Source organism: Ovis canadensis, chromosome 9, assembly GCF_042477335.2.
Source record: "Ovis canadensis isolate MfBH-ARS-UI-01 breed Bighorn chromosome 9, ARS-UI_OviCan_v2, whole genome shotgun sequence".
NCBI classification, from domain to species: Eukaryota; Metazoa; Chordata; class Mammalia; order Artiodactyla; family Bovidae; genus Ovis; species Ovis canadensis.
Window position 1 is genome coordinate 27,239,235 of NC_091253.1, and position 19,909 is coordinate 27,259,143.

Consider the following 19,909-nt stretch of genomic DNA (forward strand, 5'->3'; position numbering starts at 1 on the left):
TGTTGCTGCCCTCTGAGTAGGAATGTCTTGGCCACGATTCCCGTCTGGCGTGTCCTCCGCTGCCCCAGTGGAGAGCCTGTGTCCAGTGCGGTCCTCACCCCGTCCTAACCACTCTTCTCTCTCTCCCCTCCTAGGGCTCCCTGGGCCTGCCGGGTCCCCCAGGAAGAGACGGCAGCAAAGGCATGCGGGTATGTCTGTTCCCACAGGCCGCACCGGGCTGGGGGCCTGCTGATCGGAGCCCCTGTCCTTGAGGGGAGGTGGCCTTTGCCAGGACCAGGCTTGAGCTGGGCCCCTTTGTACCAGGATCATCCCAGGTCCCTGGAGGTCGGCCTGGTAACTATCACCACACCAGCAGCTCTGGCCAGCAGGCGTCACCTGGCTGCTCCTGGGAGCTGTTTTCGCAGTTGGTTGACCGGCAGTTCTGGGCTCTTGTCCCAGTGCCTGGAACTTGGAATGGAGCCAGGGGACCCAGTTCCCAAGTCCTCAGTTCATAGCTTAAGGAGTCGGCAGGGCCCCCGTAGCCCCTGTGTCCAGCCGGCCTGCTTTCAGTGGGCCCCTAACTCCCCCTTTGCCTCCCGGCCTCTGAGTGGGAACACACCCCGGGACTCCAGGTGGAAGTGATCTCAGTTCAGGCAGGTCCGCCTGACCCAGGATAAAGAGGTCCTCTTCACCACCGAGAACTCGGTTTGGGTCCTCAGTGGCTCCTCACCATCAACACCAGCCGCTGTGCTTTCCCCACTCTTCCGTCCGGCCCGGTTCTGTGGACTAGCAGAGCTGGAGCACGTTGTGGGCTCCGGTGACAAAGGCCTGCGGCAAAGATCAGCTCCTTTGCCTGTCGGAGGCGCCTCTGGGGGGAGCCTAGGTCTCGGCTCGCTGGTCATTATGACACCGTTTCCGTGCTGAGATCCAGTTCTGGGAAGGACGTGCCGGGGGCCTGGGCCTGAGTCCCCCGGGTTGTGACCTCATGCTGTTCTCTATGCCGCAGGGGGAGCCAGGAGAGCCGGGCGAGCCGGGGCTGCCCGGGGAGGTGGGCCTGCGGGTGAGTGTTGCTCTGAGCTCTTCTGATGTTTCTGGGCTTCCCTGATGGCTCAGCTGGTAAAGAATCCACTTGCAATGCGGGAGACCTGGGTTCGATCCGTGGGTTGGGAAGGTCCCCTGGAGAAGGGCTAAGGCTACCCACTCCAGTGTTCTCGCCTGGAGAATTCCATGGACTATACAGTCCACGGGGTCACAAAGAGCAGACTGAGCGACTTTCACTATCTGATGTTTCTAGTGCACAGATCTTGATACAAAACCAACTTTTATGGGCCCACTCAACGCCCCACGAATGCTTCTCATGCAGCCGCACGCCTGCTCGTGTGTGTGTATGTGTGTATGTACACATCCCTGATGTTTCCTAAATTCTCACAGAAAGTAAATCCTACCGTATTCTGCCATTTATCTTTTCTAACAAGAGATGTGTCTTTCCTCACCAGTTCAGATCAATACCGCCTATTCTCTTAATCAGTGCTTACCGTTCCATGACATGGATGCATCATGATTTACATAACTTTTCCTCTGTTTGCCACCCTCCAGGTTATTTCTAATTTCATTCGTTTTCCACAAAAATCAGTAAATGCACACACCACTGTATTTTTTTGTTTCAGTAGAGTAGGTGACAAAAATTAGGGTATCTTTGGCTGAGGAAGAAGCACTTTTTAACATTCAGTTCAGTCGCTCAGTTGTGTCTGACTCTTTGTGACCCCATGGATCACAACACGCCAGGCCTCCCTGTCCATCACCAACTCCAGGAGTTCACCCAAACCCGTGTCCATCGACTCAGTGATGCCATCCAACCATCTCATCCTCTGTAGTCCCCTTCTCTACTTGCCCTCAATCTTTTATTAATGGGTTTTAAGAAATATGGCCAGTTTAGCAGCCTTAAAGTGGCAGCAGTTCCTGGTCCAGGCAGTAGGGGCTCCCGGGCTCAGGACCCAAGGTGGGTTTTGTCAGGACGTGTCCAGGCTGTGCTGGCCCCACGTGAAGTGTGCGTGATGAGCCGTGGGAAGCCGGCCTGTGACCAGGAGCTCTGCACATGTCCAGCCCAGGTCCTGGTATGGCCACGGGGCGCGGCCACACCAGATTGCTGCGCTGGCCTCGTGAGAGCTCAAAGGCTGCTGTGGAAGTCAAGCCAAGCTGCATGTGAATCCCGGCTCCCCCAGGCAGGGGGTGACATGATCTCTGCATGGAGGGGGGCAGCAGAGGTGGGGAGGGTCTCTTGGGGGGACCTTATACAGGCAGCACATGGCGACGGATAAGGAGCAGCTGTCTCAGCCCCTAACATGGTTATTGAGTGCATCTTCCCTCTGCCCCTGCCCTTTCCTCTTCATCCCCAAACCTCTGCTCCGGAACTCTCTTCTGCAGGGATCCCAGGGACCACCTGGACTTCCAGGACCTCCCGGCCCCATCGGCGCTCCCGTAAGTAGAGGCCGCTATTGGAAGGGGCTGTGTTGCTGTTCTAGGGGACTGGGACCCAGGCCCTGTGAAAGGTCCCCACCCCACATCTGTGTATAGATGCAACTTGGAGCATGTGGTCAGAGAGGCCCACACCTGGGCTGGTGTCTCTATCACGTCTGCTCCCAGAGGGGAGGGGGGCCCTCGCGCAGGTTCTGGGTGCTTCTCCTGAGGATGGTGTGTGGATGCAGGGCGGGGCGGCGGCCCTCTCCCAGGGGAAGGGGAGGAATGTGGCTTCAAGGGGCCTCGAGTCTCAGGTTCAATTCCTTGGTTCCGTGATTGGATGGCAGTGGGGACTGACTCTGGGGCCACCTTGCTGTGCTCGGCCAGCTGAGCTCAGGTGTTAGCTGGGGGCACCTGGATAATCCAGGGATGGGGTGACCAGCCCCGGGGGCTGTCATCCAGAGGGGGGCCGAGCTTACCACCTGGGCCCGAGGGAGAAGCAGGCTGCCATGGGGAGTGAGACACACGGGAGACAGATCTTCACCACCGTCCCAGGCGAGCAGGCTGTCCCGGGGCCTCAAGCTCAGCGCAGAGAAGCTGGACGGGGCTGTCTGCGTGTTACTCATCTTCCCTTCCCCTCCAGGGTCTCCATGGAGAACGAGGGGAAAAGGGAGCCCGGGGAGAAAAGGTATTTACAGTCTGCTTCAGTTAGTTGTGCAGCTTTCTGTGGACAGCGTGTGTGTGAATGTGTGTGTGTGTGTGTATATGTGTGTGTGTGTGTATATGTGTGTGTGTACTATGGTGACTGAGGGCTGGTGCAGAGGAAGCAATAGCTTCTGATCCCAAATGTAAACTCTGGGCCCGGAAGGCTGTGGGCCCGGTGCCTGCAGGGGTTGAGATCCCCTTGCAGAGACAGTTTGGGGTTTCCGGGCCAGAGGGGTTTTCAAAGTGCCCTGGATTGGGATTCAAAAAGTTCCAGTTGCTGCTGGGGACTCACATCTTCCTTAGCAACTGGCCTGTGTTCTCCACACCTCGGGGACGCTGACTCTCAATGGAGGGAAGGGGGTGCGGGGACAGTTGTGGCCTTGGTGACCCACGCTTAGCCTTGTGGACTGAGCGCAGTGACCTGACCTCAGCTGAGACTCTCCATGCCAAGGCTGGCTGTGCCTTCATATTGACGTCACCAGGTCACAAGTCATCCACAGACTAGACCTTTCCATGGGTGGAGTGCTTGGGGCCCTGGGGGTGGGGAGAAGGATGGCACCCCCTGCCCCACCTCCCCAGGTAGCAGCGAGCATTGAATTCCCAGGAATCCCAGGCCCATCCGCTCACTGAGCTCCTTCAGATCAAAAGCTGGAAATTGGCCCTCTCACACTTAGCTGTGTTCCAGCCCCCTTTTCAGCACCTGCCCTGTTCTGTCTTCCTGGCGTATGTGTTTCTTTTGTTTATAGAACATTTCTAAATTATTAAGAAATTTAATTTTATTTCAAGCAACGTAACACACACACACAGCCATATCTGGAAACAGGAAGAAAAAAAACAAACAACAGCCTGTAATTGCACCATCCCACTGCAGCTGCAGCAACCACTCTGGCCCGTTTCTTGATTTTTTGCAGGACTCACTCCTGTGTCTCCGATGTCTTTCTACATCGTCCCGCGTGACGTGTTCTGCTTTGCGTCGCGTCTCCTCTTCCTCCAGGCAGTGTCTCCCCCGCCCGTGCTGCTGCAGACGTCTATGATTTATCTTAAGTGGCAGCACAGCGTCCCCCTGTGTGAATAGGCCGTGATTTATGTGCTCATTCCCCTATTATCGATCAGTGAGGATTATTTCCAGTTTGTCATGATTAAAAAATACTGCTTTGGTGAACATTTTCACACCAATGCCTTTATTTATTAATTTTTCCCAATGTAGGATGGTTTTTTCCGGCCGCTCCCTTAGAAGGGAGATTGTGGTCAAAGGAGACGAATGTGTTGTATGACTCAGGAAGCGTGTGGGTCCCCAAAAAGCTCCTTGGAAGGAGGGGGGCGAGAGCCAGGGTGATGCCCCTCACCTCAGGCTACAAAGCGTGGTTTCTGTTTGTTCGGATATCAAACTTTCATCACTGCAGCTTCAACAGTGGAGTCCCTTGCCGTGGTGGTTGGGGGCGCATGTCCCTTTGTTCTTTGGAGAGAGTTCTTGTGGCTCCGAGTGTCAGGTTTTGGGTGGAGGGCCTCTCTGTGGCCCTCTGCTGCTCCTCCGTACAAGGTGGGGACTGGGAAATGACCCTTCGGGTAACTGGGGGTCCAGGCACAGGCTTGATGGGCAGCCCTGGTGCATGGGGCGATGGGTCCAATTTGAAGGTTTCCCCCGGGGGCAGGCAGGGTTTGGGGAACAGATGTGGCAGGAGGGCTGAGCCACAGCCCAGAGCCCTGCAGCCGCCACCTGGCAGGGAAGCTGGGAGAGCAGGGGGTCACCTGCAGGGCAGGTCCTGGAGAGGAAGTCCAGCCATCAGCCATCAGCCTTAGTCTACAGTCTGGCCCAGAGGGCCCAGAGGAAGCCCTGCATGGTGATTCCAGAGCCAGGTTGCCTGGGTTTCAGGCTCAGCCCTGGGGTCTGCAAGCAGTGTGATCTTCGGAGAGTTGATTTCACCTCTGAGTCTCAAGTTTCCTCAATGTAGAGAGTAGCTATTATGTAAGGCTGCTATGAGGATTAAATGACTTAATGTTTGTAAAATGCTTAGAGCAGTGCTGGGCAACAGAGGCCATATTTATGGAGAGTGGGAGACGAGAAGGGGAGAGACAGCAAGGCATAGAGGATCGGCAGGGAGGCATAACCTGAGCGCTGAGAGCTCTGCTTTGACTCTGATCCCCAGCTCCCTTGCCGATGTTCTCGGTGACTCTTGGGGGAGCTGGTTCCTTCTCTGCACCTCTGTTTCCCCATCTGTCAAACCAGATGCTTGGGCTGCATGATCTCTTGGGCTTCTTTCCAGTTCTTATATCTGATGAGTACTTAGAACAGTTTATTTTCTTGCGAACCTCTTAAATTTCTTAAATCAGCAAAAAGGAAGTTTCCATCTCCCCTCGAGACAGGTGCATCCCGCTGCCTGGCCTCCCAGACGTGGAGAGTGGCCAGAGAGAGCCAGTGCCTGCTCGCCACTGAGCCCAGCTCTGCCAGAGCCTGTCAGGACCTTCTCTGAGGGCGTGGGGCGGGCAGGCCGGCCTTGCTTTCGGCATCTTCCAGAAAGGCTCTGCCAGGCACGAGGTATGGAGGCTCCGTGGGCACAAGGACCTCCTAGTGACTGAGGGGCAGTGAGGCCTGAATGGATTGTCCAGGGGCCGCTGGGCTCGGGGCAGTCGGCAGAGTGTACAGTGGGTCCACTCAGTCGCAAAGAGGGGCGCCCACTCCCTGGGGACCAGAAGTTGGACACAGCCGCCGCTGCTCTGTCCAGAAGAGCGTGCTCTCTGGACAGCTTTGGCGGGGTGTTGGGGCGAGCTCCTGTAGCCCTGGGGAGGACGTCCCGGGGTCCTGCCCTTCTGGGGATGGGAGCCCAGGCCTTGGAGCAGCAACCCGTGGTTCTGCTGCCAGCAGCTCTGGGGCCTCACTGCAGCTTCTTGCCCCTTGACCCCCAGTACAGTGAGAGTCTAGGCTGGTGTGTGTGTGCGTGTCTCTCTCTCTCCTGTGTGTGTGTGTGTGTGTGTAGGCAGGGGAAGGGCTCTCCTGGTGGGTGTGTCTCTCTACCGGTGTATGGGTGTGTGTGTAGAGAGGGGAGGGGCTCTCCAGGTGTGTGTCTCCTGGTGTGTGTGTGTGGGGGTATGTGTAGGTTGTGTGTGTGTGTCTCTCTCTCCTGGTGTGTGGGTGTGTGTGTAGAGAGGGGAGGGGCTCTCCAGGTGTGTGTCTCCTGGTGTGTGTGTGTGTGTCATGTGTGTGTGTCTCCTGATGTGTGTGTGTGTGTCTCTTGGTGTGTGTGTGTCTCCTGGTATGTGTGTGTGTCTCCTGGTGTGTGTTTGTGTGTCTCCTGGTGTGTGTGTGTGTCTCCTGGTGTGTGTTTGTGTGTCTCCTGGTGTGTGTGTGTCTCCTGGTATGTATGTGTGTCTGCTGGTATGTGTTTGTGTGTCTCCTGGTGTGTGTGTGTGGTGTCTCCTGGTATGTGTGTGTGTCTCCTGGTGTATGTGTGTGTCGTGTGTGTGTGTGTCTCCTGGTGTGTGTTTGTGTGTCTCCTGGTGTGTGTGTGTGTGTGTCTCCTGGTGTGTGTGTGTGTCTCCTGGTGTGTGTGTGTGTCTCCTGGTGTGTGTGTGTCTCCGTGTGTGTGTGTGTGTGTCTCCTGGTGTATGTGTGTGTGTCTCCTGGTGTGTGTGTGTCTCCTGGTGTGTGTGTGTCTCCTGGTGTGTGTTTGTGTGTCTCCTGGTGTTTGTGTGTCTCCTGGTGTGTGTATGTCTCTCCTGGTGTGTGTGTGTCTCCTGGTGTGTGTGTGTCTCCTGGTGTGTGTGTATCTCCTGGTGTGTGTGTGTGTGTGTCTCCTGGTGTGTGTGTGTGTGTGTGTCTCCTGGTGTGTGTGTGTGTGTGTCTCCTGGTGTGTGTGTGTGTGTCTCCTGGTGTGTGTGTGTATGTCTCCTGATGTGTGTGTGTCTCCTGGTGTGTGTGTGTGTGTCTCCTGGTGTGTGTGTGTCTCCTGGTATGTGTGTGTGTCTCCTGGTGTGTGTTTGTGTGTCTCCTGGTGTGTGTGTGTGTGTCTCCTGGTGTGTGTGTGTGTCTCCTGGTGTGTGTGTGTGTCTCCTGGTGTGTGTGTGTCTCCGTGTGTGTGTGTGTGTGTCTCCTGGTGTATGTGTGTGTGTCTCCTGGTGTGTGTGTATCTCCTGATGTGTGTGTGTCTCCTGGTGTGTGTTTGTGTGTCTCCTGGTGTTTGTGTGTCTCCTGGTGTGTGTATGTCTCTCCTGGTGTGTGTGTGTCTCCTGGTGTGTATGTGTCTCCTGGTGTGTGTGTATCTCCTGGTGTGTATGTGTGTGTCTCCTGGTGTGTGTGTGTGTGTGTGTCTCCTGGTGTGTGTGTGTGTGTCTCCTGGTGTGTGTGTGTGTGTCTCCTGGTGTGTGTGTGTATGTCTCCTGATGTGTGTGTGTCTCCTGGTGTGTGTGTGTGTGTCTCCTGGTGTGTGTGTGTGTGTCTCCTGGTGTGTGTGTGTATGTCTCCTGATGTGTGTGTGTCTCCTGGTGTGTGTGTGTGTGTCTCCTGGTGTGTGTGTGTGTGTCTCCTGGTGTGTGTTTGTGTGTCTCCTGGTGTTTGTGTGTCTCCTGGTGTGTGTATGTCTCTCCTGGTGTGTGTGTGTCTCCTGGTGTGTGTGTGTCTCCTGGTGTGTGTGTGTGTATCTCCTGGTGTGTGTGTGTGTGTCTCCTGGTGTGTGTGTGTGTGTCTCCTGGTGTGTGTGTGTACCCTGGTGTGTGTGTGTGTGTCTCCTAGTGTGTATGTATCTCCTGGTGTGTGTTTGTGTCTCCTGGTGTGTGTGTGTGTGTGTCTCCCGGTGTGTGTGTGTGTGTCTCCTGATGTGTGTTTGTGTCTCCTTGTGTGTGTGCTCGTGGTGTGTTTGTGTGTCTCCTGGTGTGGGTGTGTGTGTGTCTCCCGGTGTGTGTGTGTGTGTCTCCTGATGTGTGTTTGTGTCTCCTTGTGTGTGTGCGTGTCTCCTGGTGTGTGTGTGTGTCTCCTGGTGTGTGTGTGTGTATCTCCTGGTGTGTGTGTGTGTATCTCCTGGTGTGTGTGTGTGTCTCCTGGTGTGTGTGTGTCTCCTGGTGTATGTGTGTGTGTGTATTTGGGGGGGTTCTCGCCTGGTGTCTGGTGGAGAGCAGAGCACAATGGAGCGCTAAATGCCTTTGCTGGCCCTTCGTTTCTGTGACACTAACTCTGGGCGTGTCACTCTGTTGTTCATCTCACTTTGCTTCCTTTGCCAGGGGGAGCGAGGCCTGGATGGATTCCCCGGGAAGCAGGGGGAGGCTGGTGAGCAGGTAGGTGGGCAGGATAGGGTGGGGCCTGAGTCAGGCTCGTAGGGCCTGTGGGCTTCAGTCTGTCCTGCTCCGCTGGGGGCTTCGGGAGGCTTAATGACCAGCCCCCAGCTTGCCACTCATGGACTCCTCCAGGCCAGAGTGGAGGGATCCCAGAGAACACACCACTTTAAAACTGGTCTAACCTTAGTAACACGACAGCTGGTCATCAATGGGAAGACCACAGGCAACGTGCGTGTGTTCAGAGAGACGCATGAGTTGCAGTCCTGTCCCTGAGACTAAATGATTACAGACAGCCCAGATGCTCATAAATAAGAAACAAGTTGAATAAATCAGGGTGTGTATTAAATAGACACAGGGAATAATATGAAGCTGTACAAATTAATAGAACTCTTAATGTCCCGATACGGGTGTTCTATGAAATGCATCCAGGAGTCCAAAGGGGACCACATGGAGATGTGGGCCTGGGGTAACTTTATAGCGACAAGTGCGGTCTGGGAAAACTTGTGGAGGAGACCTTCTGGGGAAAAGGCCAGGAACAGATCTGGAGGCGTGTTACCCTCAGCCCTGCCATCTCCACTCACTCCCCTAACGGACCCCGTGTTCTTCTCTTTCCAGGGAAGACCCGGCCCTCCTGGCGAGCCAGGGCCCCAGGGGGAGAAGGTAAGCCAGGTGCTGGGGTGGGAGATGGCTCCTGACGAGCAGGGTGTGGAGCTGCTCCCCTGAACAAATCGAGGCCTGTGTTTTGGGGGGTGGCTGTGCTGGAGTTCTGGGAACAAAGTGCAGACAGAGGTGGTGAATCGTGCATTAGAACTCAGCCTACAAGAAATTTCTGGTTATTGTATTTAAACATGTTTTTCTATTTGGGGGGATAAAAATCCATCTAAAAAACAAATGGAAATCCCCATTATATAACATCTGGACATACTAAAATGTTGTGCTACTTAAATGGCTTTTTGGGCTAAGGCAGAGTAGGAGCAAATACAAAAATCTTACAAATTCCTTTTCCTCTTTCTCCTCCTCTCCTTTGGAAGGTTTACTGTTTTTTTAACCAGAATTATAATGCTGAAAATGTGCTGGGTATTTCATAAATAAAATAGAGGTTGCATCTCATCCTGCTAGTCATCTGTGTTAGAACATTTTCACAGCAAGGCTTATTAACTCGGTGAATTTGCTGTTTAGGATTTCTGTAATGCAAAGAACCACGTGTCAAATTGTGAAGTGCTATGAAAACATATGAAGATGATTACCTTGCTAGGCCTTCAGGGTCACAAGGGAAACGGAGAAGGCAGGCTGTGCTCTGGATTTATGGCAGGAGGGGTGATGAGACCCAGCCCTGCATTTAGTACAAGAGAAAGAGTTTCTTTCAGATGATTAGGCCCTTAAGAAAGACATCAGACTTTGGGTCTGAGAACAGGCAGGAGAGAGACGGGCAGCGGGGGGAATCTGGCTAAAGCAAAGAGGGCTGGGCCAGAGATACATGGTTTGTGCTCAGTGTCACACTGCAGAGTGCAGGTCAAGGTCACTGCCCGACTCGGACGCCTTCCCAGCACATGCTGAAAATGAAAAGAAAAAGGCTGCTCTGACTCCTTCCGGAAACAGGGTATAGTTATAAATAAATAAGACCCCCGTGGGCTGAGAAAGCCTCTCTTGAGCAGTGGTGGCTGGAGAAGGTTGATCTTTTCTTGAACTTCAGTTCTTGCCGAATTATTCTCTCTCTGTCTAAATATTTTTAGAGTTGAGATTTATATTGCTCTGTTACCCTGGTGTCAGGATTTTAATGTATTCTTGAAGTTTCTTGACACTGAGGATGCTAAATCCTAAAATAAGTAGTTTATTTCAAGTCACTAAGAGGGGATGGTTCTTAAAGTTTGGATCTAGGTGACAGCTCTTTCCCACTACTGTGTGTGTGTGTATTATAAATTCCAACCTCCCCCTCATTTATAGAGATGTTTGGCCCCTCCTGATTGGGAGATAGCTGAGTTTTCATTGCTTATTATGAATGCAGCAGAAGTGGGAAGACAAGGTCCAAAGGCCATGGTATGGTTTGGAGCATTTGTTGGGTCTAGAAACCAGAGGTCCTGAGTGATGATACAGTGACTCTCAACTCATGTTGAAGCAATGTTACTGGGACAGATCTTGGCTGCTTTACAACTTGAAACAGTCATTGTGGCTATAGCTCAATATCAAAATAGTTCCCTATAATGAAATGCCTGTCATTTCTCCGCAGGGTGCCGTGGGTCCTGCAGGCCCCCCTGGGCTTCCAGGCTCTGTGGTAAGTGGTGCAGCCCCTTGAGGTTAAAATCCCGGACTCAGACATTGATCGGACTGTGTAGTTGGGACAGTTGTTGCCTCTGAGAATGACAAGGAACTCTTCTGATGACAAGAGCTGGCTCTGAAGCTTTTGCACACTGAAAATGGGATAAAACAGAGAAAAGTCAGAAATGGCTGTGCAAATGCCCGCCATGGAGTGGAGTGAGGGTGGCTATTGAGAAGAGGCCACCAGCTTTGCTGACATCTGGTTTGTCCCCCAGGTGCAGAGAGAGGGCCTGAAAGGCGAGCAGGTAAGCGGGATGTGGGACCCCAGGTGGTGGCAGAGATAGAAAGGCCACCAGCATAGGGGTGAGACTGCTTGCTGAGCTCAGACGGAGCCCCTCAGAGATGGGTCAGATCGACTGTCCGCCAGGAACGCTGATTCGCACCAATGTCTCTGAGTCCCTGCTGGGAACTCGGGAAGAAGATAGTCAGCAGAGGGTCCTGGTTGGAGCCCTGGGACATGAGGAGGGGGTGTCACGGCTAATTCGTGTTTGGCTTGTGTTACCAGGGAGCCCCTGGACCACGGGGTCACCAGGGCCCACCTGGGCCACCAGGCGCTCCGGTAAGTCATTCCCCACCCTCCCCGTCCCTGCCCCGCCCCCCCAGGCTGGGGTCCGCTCTGCACACCTCTAGGTTTGCAGATCATGGCCATTCTCACTGCTGATTGCAGGGTTATTGCAGAGGCTCATTCCGTCACCCTGAGTGGCAGGGGTTGTTGCCAGCATCTAGCGCAGGAGACACTGGGCCTCAAGGGCTGAGATCACCAGGCGCGAGCTGGGCACGAGCAAGTTTGCGCCTGGCGCCGAAGCCCAGGCAGCCTGCCTCCAGAGTCCCCAGGCCCAGACTGGCCAGGGCTGGGGTTCTGGTGCTCAGTCCGGTGTTTCAGCTTCCTTTCAGATAAGACAGAATGAAAGCATTGCATACTTCAACACCAGCTGAATCATTTCCAATGCACATTTGCTTTTCGCTTGTTTCTAATTAATACAGACTTTGAAGTGGCTTGGAACACTTCAGCCTTCGGTTTCTCCCTCGGTTAAGAATTTAATGTTAAGAATAACCATCTGGGAAAAGACCATTCAAAGGGACTCTGTGATCATTTTTGATGTGAGTTCAGATACTAAGGATGATGAATATGAATCAGTCAGTTCCACATGTTGGTGGTTGAATCAGGTCCCTTTTGGTAACAGACTTCTGCTTCTTTCAAGTGAGTGTTTCATTGAGGGAAATAAAACAACTCTTACTTTGAAATGCCCATAGATCATATTTAAAGTAACTCAGATTTATAATCATATTTACAATAAAGCCTATTTCTCATTAGGATAAATGTGTATATTTTTGCTGGGGTAAAACTGGAAGAAACTTGGAAGATGTATTTTGCTGTTGTTCAGTCGCTCAGTCGTGTCTGACTCTCTGCGACTCCATGGACTGCAGCACGCCAGGCCTCCCTGTCTTTCACCATCTCCCAGAGTTTGTTCAGATTTATGTCCTTTGATTTGACGACGCTATCCAACCATCTCATTCTCTGTTACCTCCTCCCGCTCCTCAGTCTTTCCCAGCATCAGGGTCTTTTCCAATGAGTTGGCTCTTCTCACCAGGTGGCCAAAGTACTGGAGCTTCGGCATCAGTCCTTCCAGTGAACATTCAGGGTTGATTTCCTTTAGAATTGAGATGATGTTTAATTCCAGTATAACTAGAAAAATTTCACATCAAAAAAATTCAGGTTAGAATAACTTCCCTTCTATCTCTATAACCTTAGATATCTTGCTTAAACCCTTCTGAGGCTTGATTTCCAAATCTCCCCACCATCGTCGGTATGTTGAGAGATTTCAAGTAGGTAACATGGGTAATACAGTGTGCTCAGATCAGTAAGTGGCAAGTATTGATTATCGGTGTTGTAGTACATATTGTAGGCAAACATATGCATAGTATGGAAGGGTGAAGTTTTTTGTTTTTTTTTTTTTTAACCAAAGAAGATATGCACAGAGATATAAGTAAGTAGCTTGCACAAAGTCACATAGCTAAAAAGCAAGACTGAGCTTTGAACCCAGATCCATCTGGCAGTCTAGCCCATCCTCTTTTCACCCCTGAGTGCACAGTGCAGCAACACCTCCTCCGAGTTGCACAGAGCAGAGAGACTTTCCCTCTCGGTTCCCACTAAGGAATAAGAAGGTAACAGTGCCCAGGCCTGCTTATTCCCAAGGCAGCCTTCTTGATCCCCCATTCAGGGGTCTGGGATGTACTAATGGCATTTTTCCCCTTTATGTAAAATTTGATAAATGAGGAAGGGAGGGAAGGAAGAAACCTCAAACATTTTGGTCACGTGCTTTATATCAAGTGAAATATTTAAGGGTGGAGATAGGATGAAAGCACATGGACTGATTTTATAGTTTAGTGAAAAGAGTGTGAAAAAGAAATAATTGTGAGTTGACACTTGCAATGAGGATTCAAGTGTTTCATATCATTCCTTCAGGCCATTTTCTAGAACAAGGAGAGGGTCCTGATCCCACAGTTCTTGCAAATACTGGAACAGCACAACCCTGCAGCTCAGTGGAGCTGTCCAGGGTCCTGAAGAGGGTCTCGGGGCTGGATGCTCTTGACAGAATGGGATTGAGTACAGTACATGGTGTTGGTGATGAAATTCCCCTGGAAGGAGTTCAAAAAGCCAGTAGCCTACCGAAAGACCTTGTGAAAAATGAGGAACAGTGATGAAAGGCCTAGAGTGTAAAGTTCTTAAGGCCAGGGCCAGTATCTCTCCCATTTCTCAAATCCACAGTTTATCACATGGTGGGAACTTAATACATGCTTGTGAAGGAGTGACCCACAGCAAGTATTTAGGAGGGACATCAAAGTGAGACCTGATTTCAGTTTGAACTCTTAAGGAGCACTATGGTCGTGGAAGACACTTGGGGTTAGGAGCCCCAGAGCATTGGTTTCATGTCCCAGTTCATCCACCAAGAAACTTTGGGTCTTGATGGCATCACTGTACCCATCTTATCCTCTTCTGTTTTCCTGGAAATCATCATCATCGATGTCACCTCCTACATTAATGTGCTGTGAGAGTTAAATGGGTGATCGTAGGAAGCACTCCTCTAGGAAGCCTTATTAAGCCCAATACAGAGATCAGTTGTTATTTCTGGTTTTCTGAATCCCCAGCAGCACCTGGCCCAGGGCCTTCTGCAGAACAGTGGCTCCCTAAGTATTCATTAGATTGAATGAGAGCAAAAGCCTGGCTTTAGCAGCTTCTGTTGAGAAGGGAAAACTTTGAGTTTGTGACGAGCAATCCCAGAGAGTGGAAAGTGCATCCCATTCTCTAAGTGGAAACAGCACCCCGCCTTCTGCACCCGGATGCTGGGAGTCATTGAGGAGGCGTGCATCTCTCATCCCTTCCCCAAGATGAAACGGGCTGTGGTAGTTGTATCAATGTTTGATTGAATGTAATAGAGAAGGACCAGCTGGGCAGATCAAATGAGAGACATTTCTTGATGCCTCAGGAAAACTCACCTCTGCAGGGGCTTCCCTTGAAGTGTGCCCTGATCTCACTGGAATAATCCTTGTGAGAAAGGGATATTTAAACCTTTGATTACTATAGTTGGTACAGTCACATGCTCGTTTTAATGGTGTTATTAAGAGAAAAGACCTTAAACCTCAATACAGTTCTGTCTCTTAATAGTTATGCAAAATGTGGCAATAATAGCTGTTTGTATGACAGTCATATTATTGAGTCTATAGACTCGCTTCCCAGGTGGCTCAGGGGTAAAGAATCCCCTGCTTGCCAATGCAGGAGACATAGGAGACACAGGTCCAATCCCTGGGTCAGGAAGATCCCCTGTAGACGAAAATGGCAGCTCACTCCAGTATTCTTGGCTGGGAAATCCCATGGACAGGGGAGCTCGCAGGCTACGGTCCATGAGGTTGCAAAGAGTTGGCCATGACTGAGTGAACAACAACAACATGTTATTGAAAATGAGGAATTTGAAGTGCAGAGAGGGAGTTGTTGGCCCCAGTTCACTGATAAAGTTGGTGATAGGGTCTCAGAGCTGAAGGCTTCATTTTCCGATCCACATGTCATGCCATATTCTAGACGACATCATTATGCACATAAGTATAAACCAGGGTGCTGTCAGGAGACCCGGGTGCGTGTCAGGGCCTTTGCACCCATTCCTCACTTTGTCCTCATGGCCACTGAGTAGAAGGTATATTATCCTCACTTTGGAGATGAGCTGACTGAGGTTCCAGGGCACCCGGTGTACTTGTCTGAGATCAGGCAGGAGATACATAGTGAGGGTTTAGAGGGCAGGATTTTAGTCAGTTCCTGTGCCAGGTTTCCTTACTTAGTGGAAATTGATCTTCCTTCCTTCCTTCATTTCATTTCAGTCGCTCAGTTGTGTGACTCGTTGTGACCCCATGAATCACAGCACGCCAGGCCTCCCTGTCCATCACCAACTCCTGGAGTCCACCTAAACCCATTTCCATTGAGTCGGTGATGCCATCCAACCATCTCATCCTCTGTTGTCCCCTTCTCCTCCTGCCCTCAATCTTTCCCAACATCAGGGTCTTTCCAAATGAGTCAGCTATTCGCATCAGGTGGCCAAAGTATTGGAGTTTCAGCTTCAACATCAGTCCTTCCAATGAATACCCAGGACTGATCTCCTTTAGGATGGACTGGTTAGATCTCCTTGCAGTCCAGGGGACTCTCAGGAGTCTTCTCCAACACCACAGTTCAAAAGCATCAATTCTTAGGTGCTCACACAATTTCATTTATTTATGCAGACAATCAGTTTGGATATCACTGTGGATGGAGGGTCAGATAACCCAAGCCCGTCCTTGCCCAGCCATCAAGATACAGCAACAAAGGCACCAGGCTTAGAGCTAAAGACACTTGGGTTCCGGACGCTGTCTTGCTTGCACTTGATGCAGAGCGCCAGGGCATTTGGTCCTTACTGTGCTTGTCTTTAGAGCGTGAACGATGGTGCCTATGTCTTGGTTGTCAATCACACTTAATTACATCGGATAGGTGCACATGTTTAAGTGTTACAGACTTGGTGGAATTAGATGTTTTTTTTTTTTTTTTCCCCCTCCTGACCTCCCAGGTTCCCCATTTGAACGGGGTGGTATTTTCCTATCCAATGGGAGTGTCCAGACAAAGTATATCCTGTGGTGTCTACTGTGTGTGTGTACCATGATCCATCTCTGTTGTTCTTTTCCCCTTTCTCTTCCTCCTGAAGGGTCTGATGGGTCCAGAAGGCAAGGACGGACCTCCCGGTTTGCAAGGTCTCCGAGTAAGTAAACTGTGTTTCTTTCCTGGTGCCCCAACTCAGCCATACCACACTCCCCATTTTAGCTGCTCACACAGAGGAGATAGTGCCGGTCTCCTGAGGTTGAGATGAATGCTGGAAGCAACTTGAAGGGTTAGCTGAGTTCGACAGTGGCTGAGGATGGGCAGCCTCGAGCTGGGTCCTGGCTCATCTCCTGCAGACGAGTGTGTGGTTTTCCATGAGTCGTGTACATAGAAACTCACATCTCTGTGTGATCAGGGGACACTCAATCCTGAGAATACTGACCCAAGCTGGGGGCCAGCCAGGACCTCCTGAAAGAGGTGATGTTTGAGCTAAGCCTTGAGGAAAGAATAAGAAAAAATAACCATGAGATAATAGAGGTCTGCCCATAGGCTCTCAGGTGCTCTTGAGTGAAGAATCCGTATGGTTTTTGAATCTCGTAATTTCTTAGGAGCATGTCATTTAATCTGATAGAGCCCCCCCCTTTCTTTTTGTCCAGATTGTGCACACCTACGGGTTTGACTCCTGTGTTGTAGAATAGAGGCTGCTGTAGCCCACCAGAGCTGCCTGGCCGCCTTGGTACCCCCCACCACCAGAGACTAGGGCTGACCCTCAGCTCTGGGTCCTCAGTTCCCAACAGGGGACCTCGTGCAGAGTGAACACTCAGCTCACATTTCCTGACCTCTGGCTCTAATTTTGTAGCATCACGGTTTTTAAAAAAATTATTTTATTCAAGTCCAGTTAATATACAATGTTGTATTGCTGCTACTGCTGCTGCTAAGTTGCTTCGGTCAGGTCCAACTTTGTGCGACCCCATAGACGGCAGCCCACTAGGCTTCCCTGTCCCTGGGATTCTCCAGGCAAGAACACTGGAGTGGGTTGCCATTTCCTTCTCCAATGCATGAAAGTGAAAAGTGAAAGTGAAGTCGCTCAGTCGTTTTCGACTCTTAGAGACCCCATGGTCTGCAGCCCACCAGGCTCCTCCGTCCATGGGATTTTCCAGGCAAGAGTACTGGAGTGGGGTGCCATTGCCTTCTCCGAATGTTGTGTTAGTTTCTGCTATACAGCAAAGTGACTCAAACGTACACATATGTGTACTCTTTTTCACTATTCCAGGCCCTTTACTTTAGAGATTAGCGACAGGCAGACTGCGTAATCCCCGGCGGGGCGAACACATTCATTTTGGACAAAGCTGCTGTTTTTCCACAATGAGGATGTGAAAGGGAGGGGAGGTTGCAGCGGGGCACCCCTTTCTCCATCCACGTCTCCACCCCATCTCGTCCTGCTGTCCCCCCACTAGCGGAGGAGGGGGGTTGGGCACTCACTGCATGGCTGGGTTCCTGCCTCAGACGGAGGCAGAGGAGCTGCTCAGTCTGTCCCACCCACTCCTGCTCCAGCTGTGTCCACGTATCCATGCTGCAGGTCTAGCTCTGCATTTCTCCTCCGTGGATAGGTTCATCAGTCCCAGGACACAAGGAGAAAATGGCACGCACATGTGTACACTGTCGTGTGTAAAGGAGAAGACTAGCAGGAAGCTGTGATCACAGCTCCCTGATGACACTGGGAGCCCAGCCTGGTGCCCTGTGATGACCTAAAGACATGGGAGACTGAGGCTCAAAAATTTATTTTTATATATTTTAATAAATATATAAAAATAAATTTATATTTATAAATATAAATTTGTATTTATATATATATAAATTATATGAGTTATGATTGATCTGCATTAATGTACAGCAGAGACCACCACAACGTTTTAAGGCAATTATCCTCAATTTAAAAAACAGAGAAATAAGATTGGCAATTAGAGCAGACTGTTAAAAACAGTGATGAGTGCAAAGATCAAGTGTACTTAGAGGCTTTTCTCTTTTTTATGGATCTGAACAGATATCCTCTTTTGAATGTCATGTTTTCTAAGTTAGCAGACCTTGATATTTTAATGGAGAATACTATGTTGTCAGAAAAAGAAAAAGGAGGTGCTCAAGCCTGTCTGAGGTTCTGATTTCCTTGTGCTCATCTGAGCGAGACACTGGGGAGAGGGTGGTCAGGGGAGCACTCTTAGCTGGAGCTGGTAGCACTGCAGAGCGTCTGAGCCCGGAGTGTTCCAAAGCCCAGAACGTTCCAGAGTGGAGGCAGCCTGGCTCCAGGCCACTGAGGCAGTTGGACACACAAGAGCTTCCACGAGGCTGAGTTTTTCCCCAAGAATATTCTCTTGTGCCCTAATTGTCCATCTCAAAGTGGACACCCTGTCGCTCTCACAGCAGCCTATTTTAATTTGCGGTAGAGAACTTGTATTTTTCTTATTGAGAATCCGTTTCTGTTTTTCTTCACTAAAATGTAAGTCTGTGAGAACATTATTTTTGTATTTGTAGCACTTAGAGGAGTGCCTCACGTTTATAAAATTATATATGAAAATAAAAGCATATATAAGTGCATAAAATGTGCCTAAATATATAATGTCATCAGAAGATGAAATTTATAGATGCTTGCTCCTCGGAAAGAAAGCTGTAGACTGTAATAAAGAGCAGAGACATCACCTTGCCAACAAAGGTCCATCTAGTCAAAGCTATGATTTTTTCAGTAGTCATGTATGGATGTGAGAGTTGGACTATAAAGAAGGCTGAGTGCTCAAGAATTGATGCTTTTGAACTGTGGTGTTGGAGAAGACTTTTGAGAGTCCCTTGCACTGCAAGGAGATCCAACCAGTCCATTCTGAAGGAAATCAACCCTGAGTATTCATTGAAAGGCCTGATGCTGAAGCTGAAACTCCAACAGTTTGGCCACCTGATATGAAGAGTCACCTCATTTGAAAAGACTCTGATACTGGGAAAGAGTGAGGGCAGGAAGAGAAGGGGTGGCAGAGAATCAGATGGTTGGCTGGCATCAGTGATGCAATGGACGTAATCTGAGCAAACTCTGGGAGATAGTGGAGGACAGGGGATCCTGACAGGTTGCAGTTCATGGGGTCACAAAGAGTAGGACACGACGTAGCCACTCAACAGCAACCGAATGTTACTAGTGAACATCAGACACAATTAAGGTTGCAAGAGTGAAAGGCTCATGGATCACGCATGAATGCTGTGGTTGGGCGGCTGACACACCCAGGTGGTGCGGGCAGAACAGGACCCAGGACTAGCCATCTGGCCACTTGGGTTCTGACCTTCCACAGGAAATTCCAGCTCTTTTTTTATGACTTTGACCACCTTTACCCATTTCACCCACCATCTACCCCCTCTCCTCTGACAACCACTAATCTGTTCTCTATACCTATAAGTTCAATTTTGGTTTAGATTCCATATTATAGGTGAGAGCGTAAGGTACTTGTCTTTTTCTGTCCAATGCATTTCACTTGGCATAGTGCCCTCAAGATTCATCCATGTTGTTGCAAATAGCATGGTTTCCGTCTTTTTTATGATACTATTCTGTTGCATATGTAATACGATGATACTGTTCTTTATCCATTGTTACATCCCTGGGCATGTAGGGACCATCCCTGTCTTGGCTGTTGTAAATAATGCTGCATTGAACATGAGGGTGCATATGTCTTTTCATTTCCTTGGGATAAATACTCAGAATTGGGGTTGCTGGATCATGGATTGGTTCTTCTTCTTCTTCTTCTTCTTTTTTTTTCAGCAACCTCCATACTGTTTTCCACAGAGGCTGCACCAATTTACATTCCCACCAGCAGTGGGCTTCCGTTTTCTCCACACCCTCACCGGCACTTGTTATTCTTTATCTTTTTGGTAATAGCCATTCTAACATATGTGACGTTACATCTAAATTGTGGTTTTGATTTGCATCTCCCTGATGGTTAGGGATGTTGAGTGCCTTTCCATGTACCTGTTAGTCATCTGTGTGTCTAGAATGTCCAGTTTTAAAGACGAAAACTTGGTTCCCTCTGTACCTTTTACTTA

General features: G+C 50.3%; 1 protein-coding gene across 1 annotated transcript in view; it reads left to right on the forward strand.

Moving 5' to 3' along the window:
* COL22A1 (collagen type XXII alpha 1 chain) overlaps positions 1–19,909 on the forward strand; it is a 224,743-nt gene that overhangs the window by 88,397 nt on the left and 116,437 nt on the right. The window contains exons 13-22 of the mRNA XM_069600933.1: positions 135–188; positions 986–1,039; positions 2,404–2,457; positions 3,080–3,124; positions 8,353–8,406; positions 9,022–9,066; positions 10,634–10,678; positions 10,938–10,967; positions 11,228–11,281; positions 15,945–15,998. Of these exons, the coding sequence (XP_069457034.1) occupies positions 135–188; positions 986–1,039; positions 2,404–2,457; positions 3,080–3,124; positions 8,353–8,406; positions 9,022–9,066; positions 10,634–10,678; positions 10,938–10,967; positions 11,228–11,281; positions 15,945–15,998 (489 nt within the window). The remainder of the gene's footprint in view (positions 1–134; positions 189–985; positions 1,040–2,403; positions 2,458–3,079; positions 3,125–8,352; positions 8,407–9,021; positions 9,067–10,633; positions 10,679–10,937; positions 10,968–11,227; positions 11,282–15,944; positions 15,999–19,909) is intronic.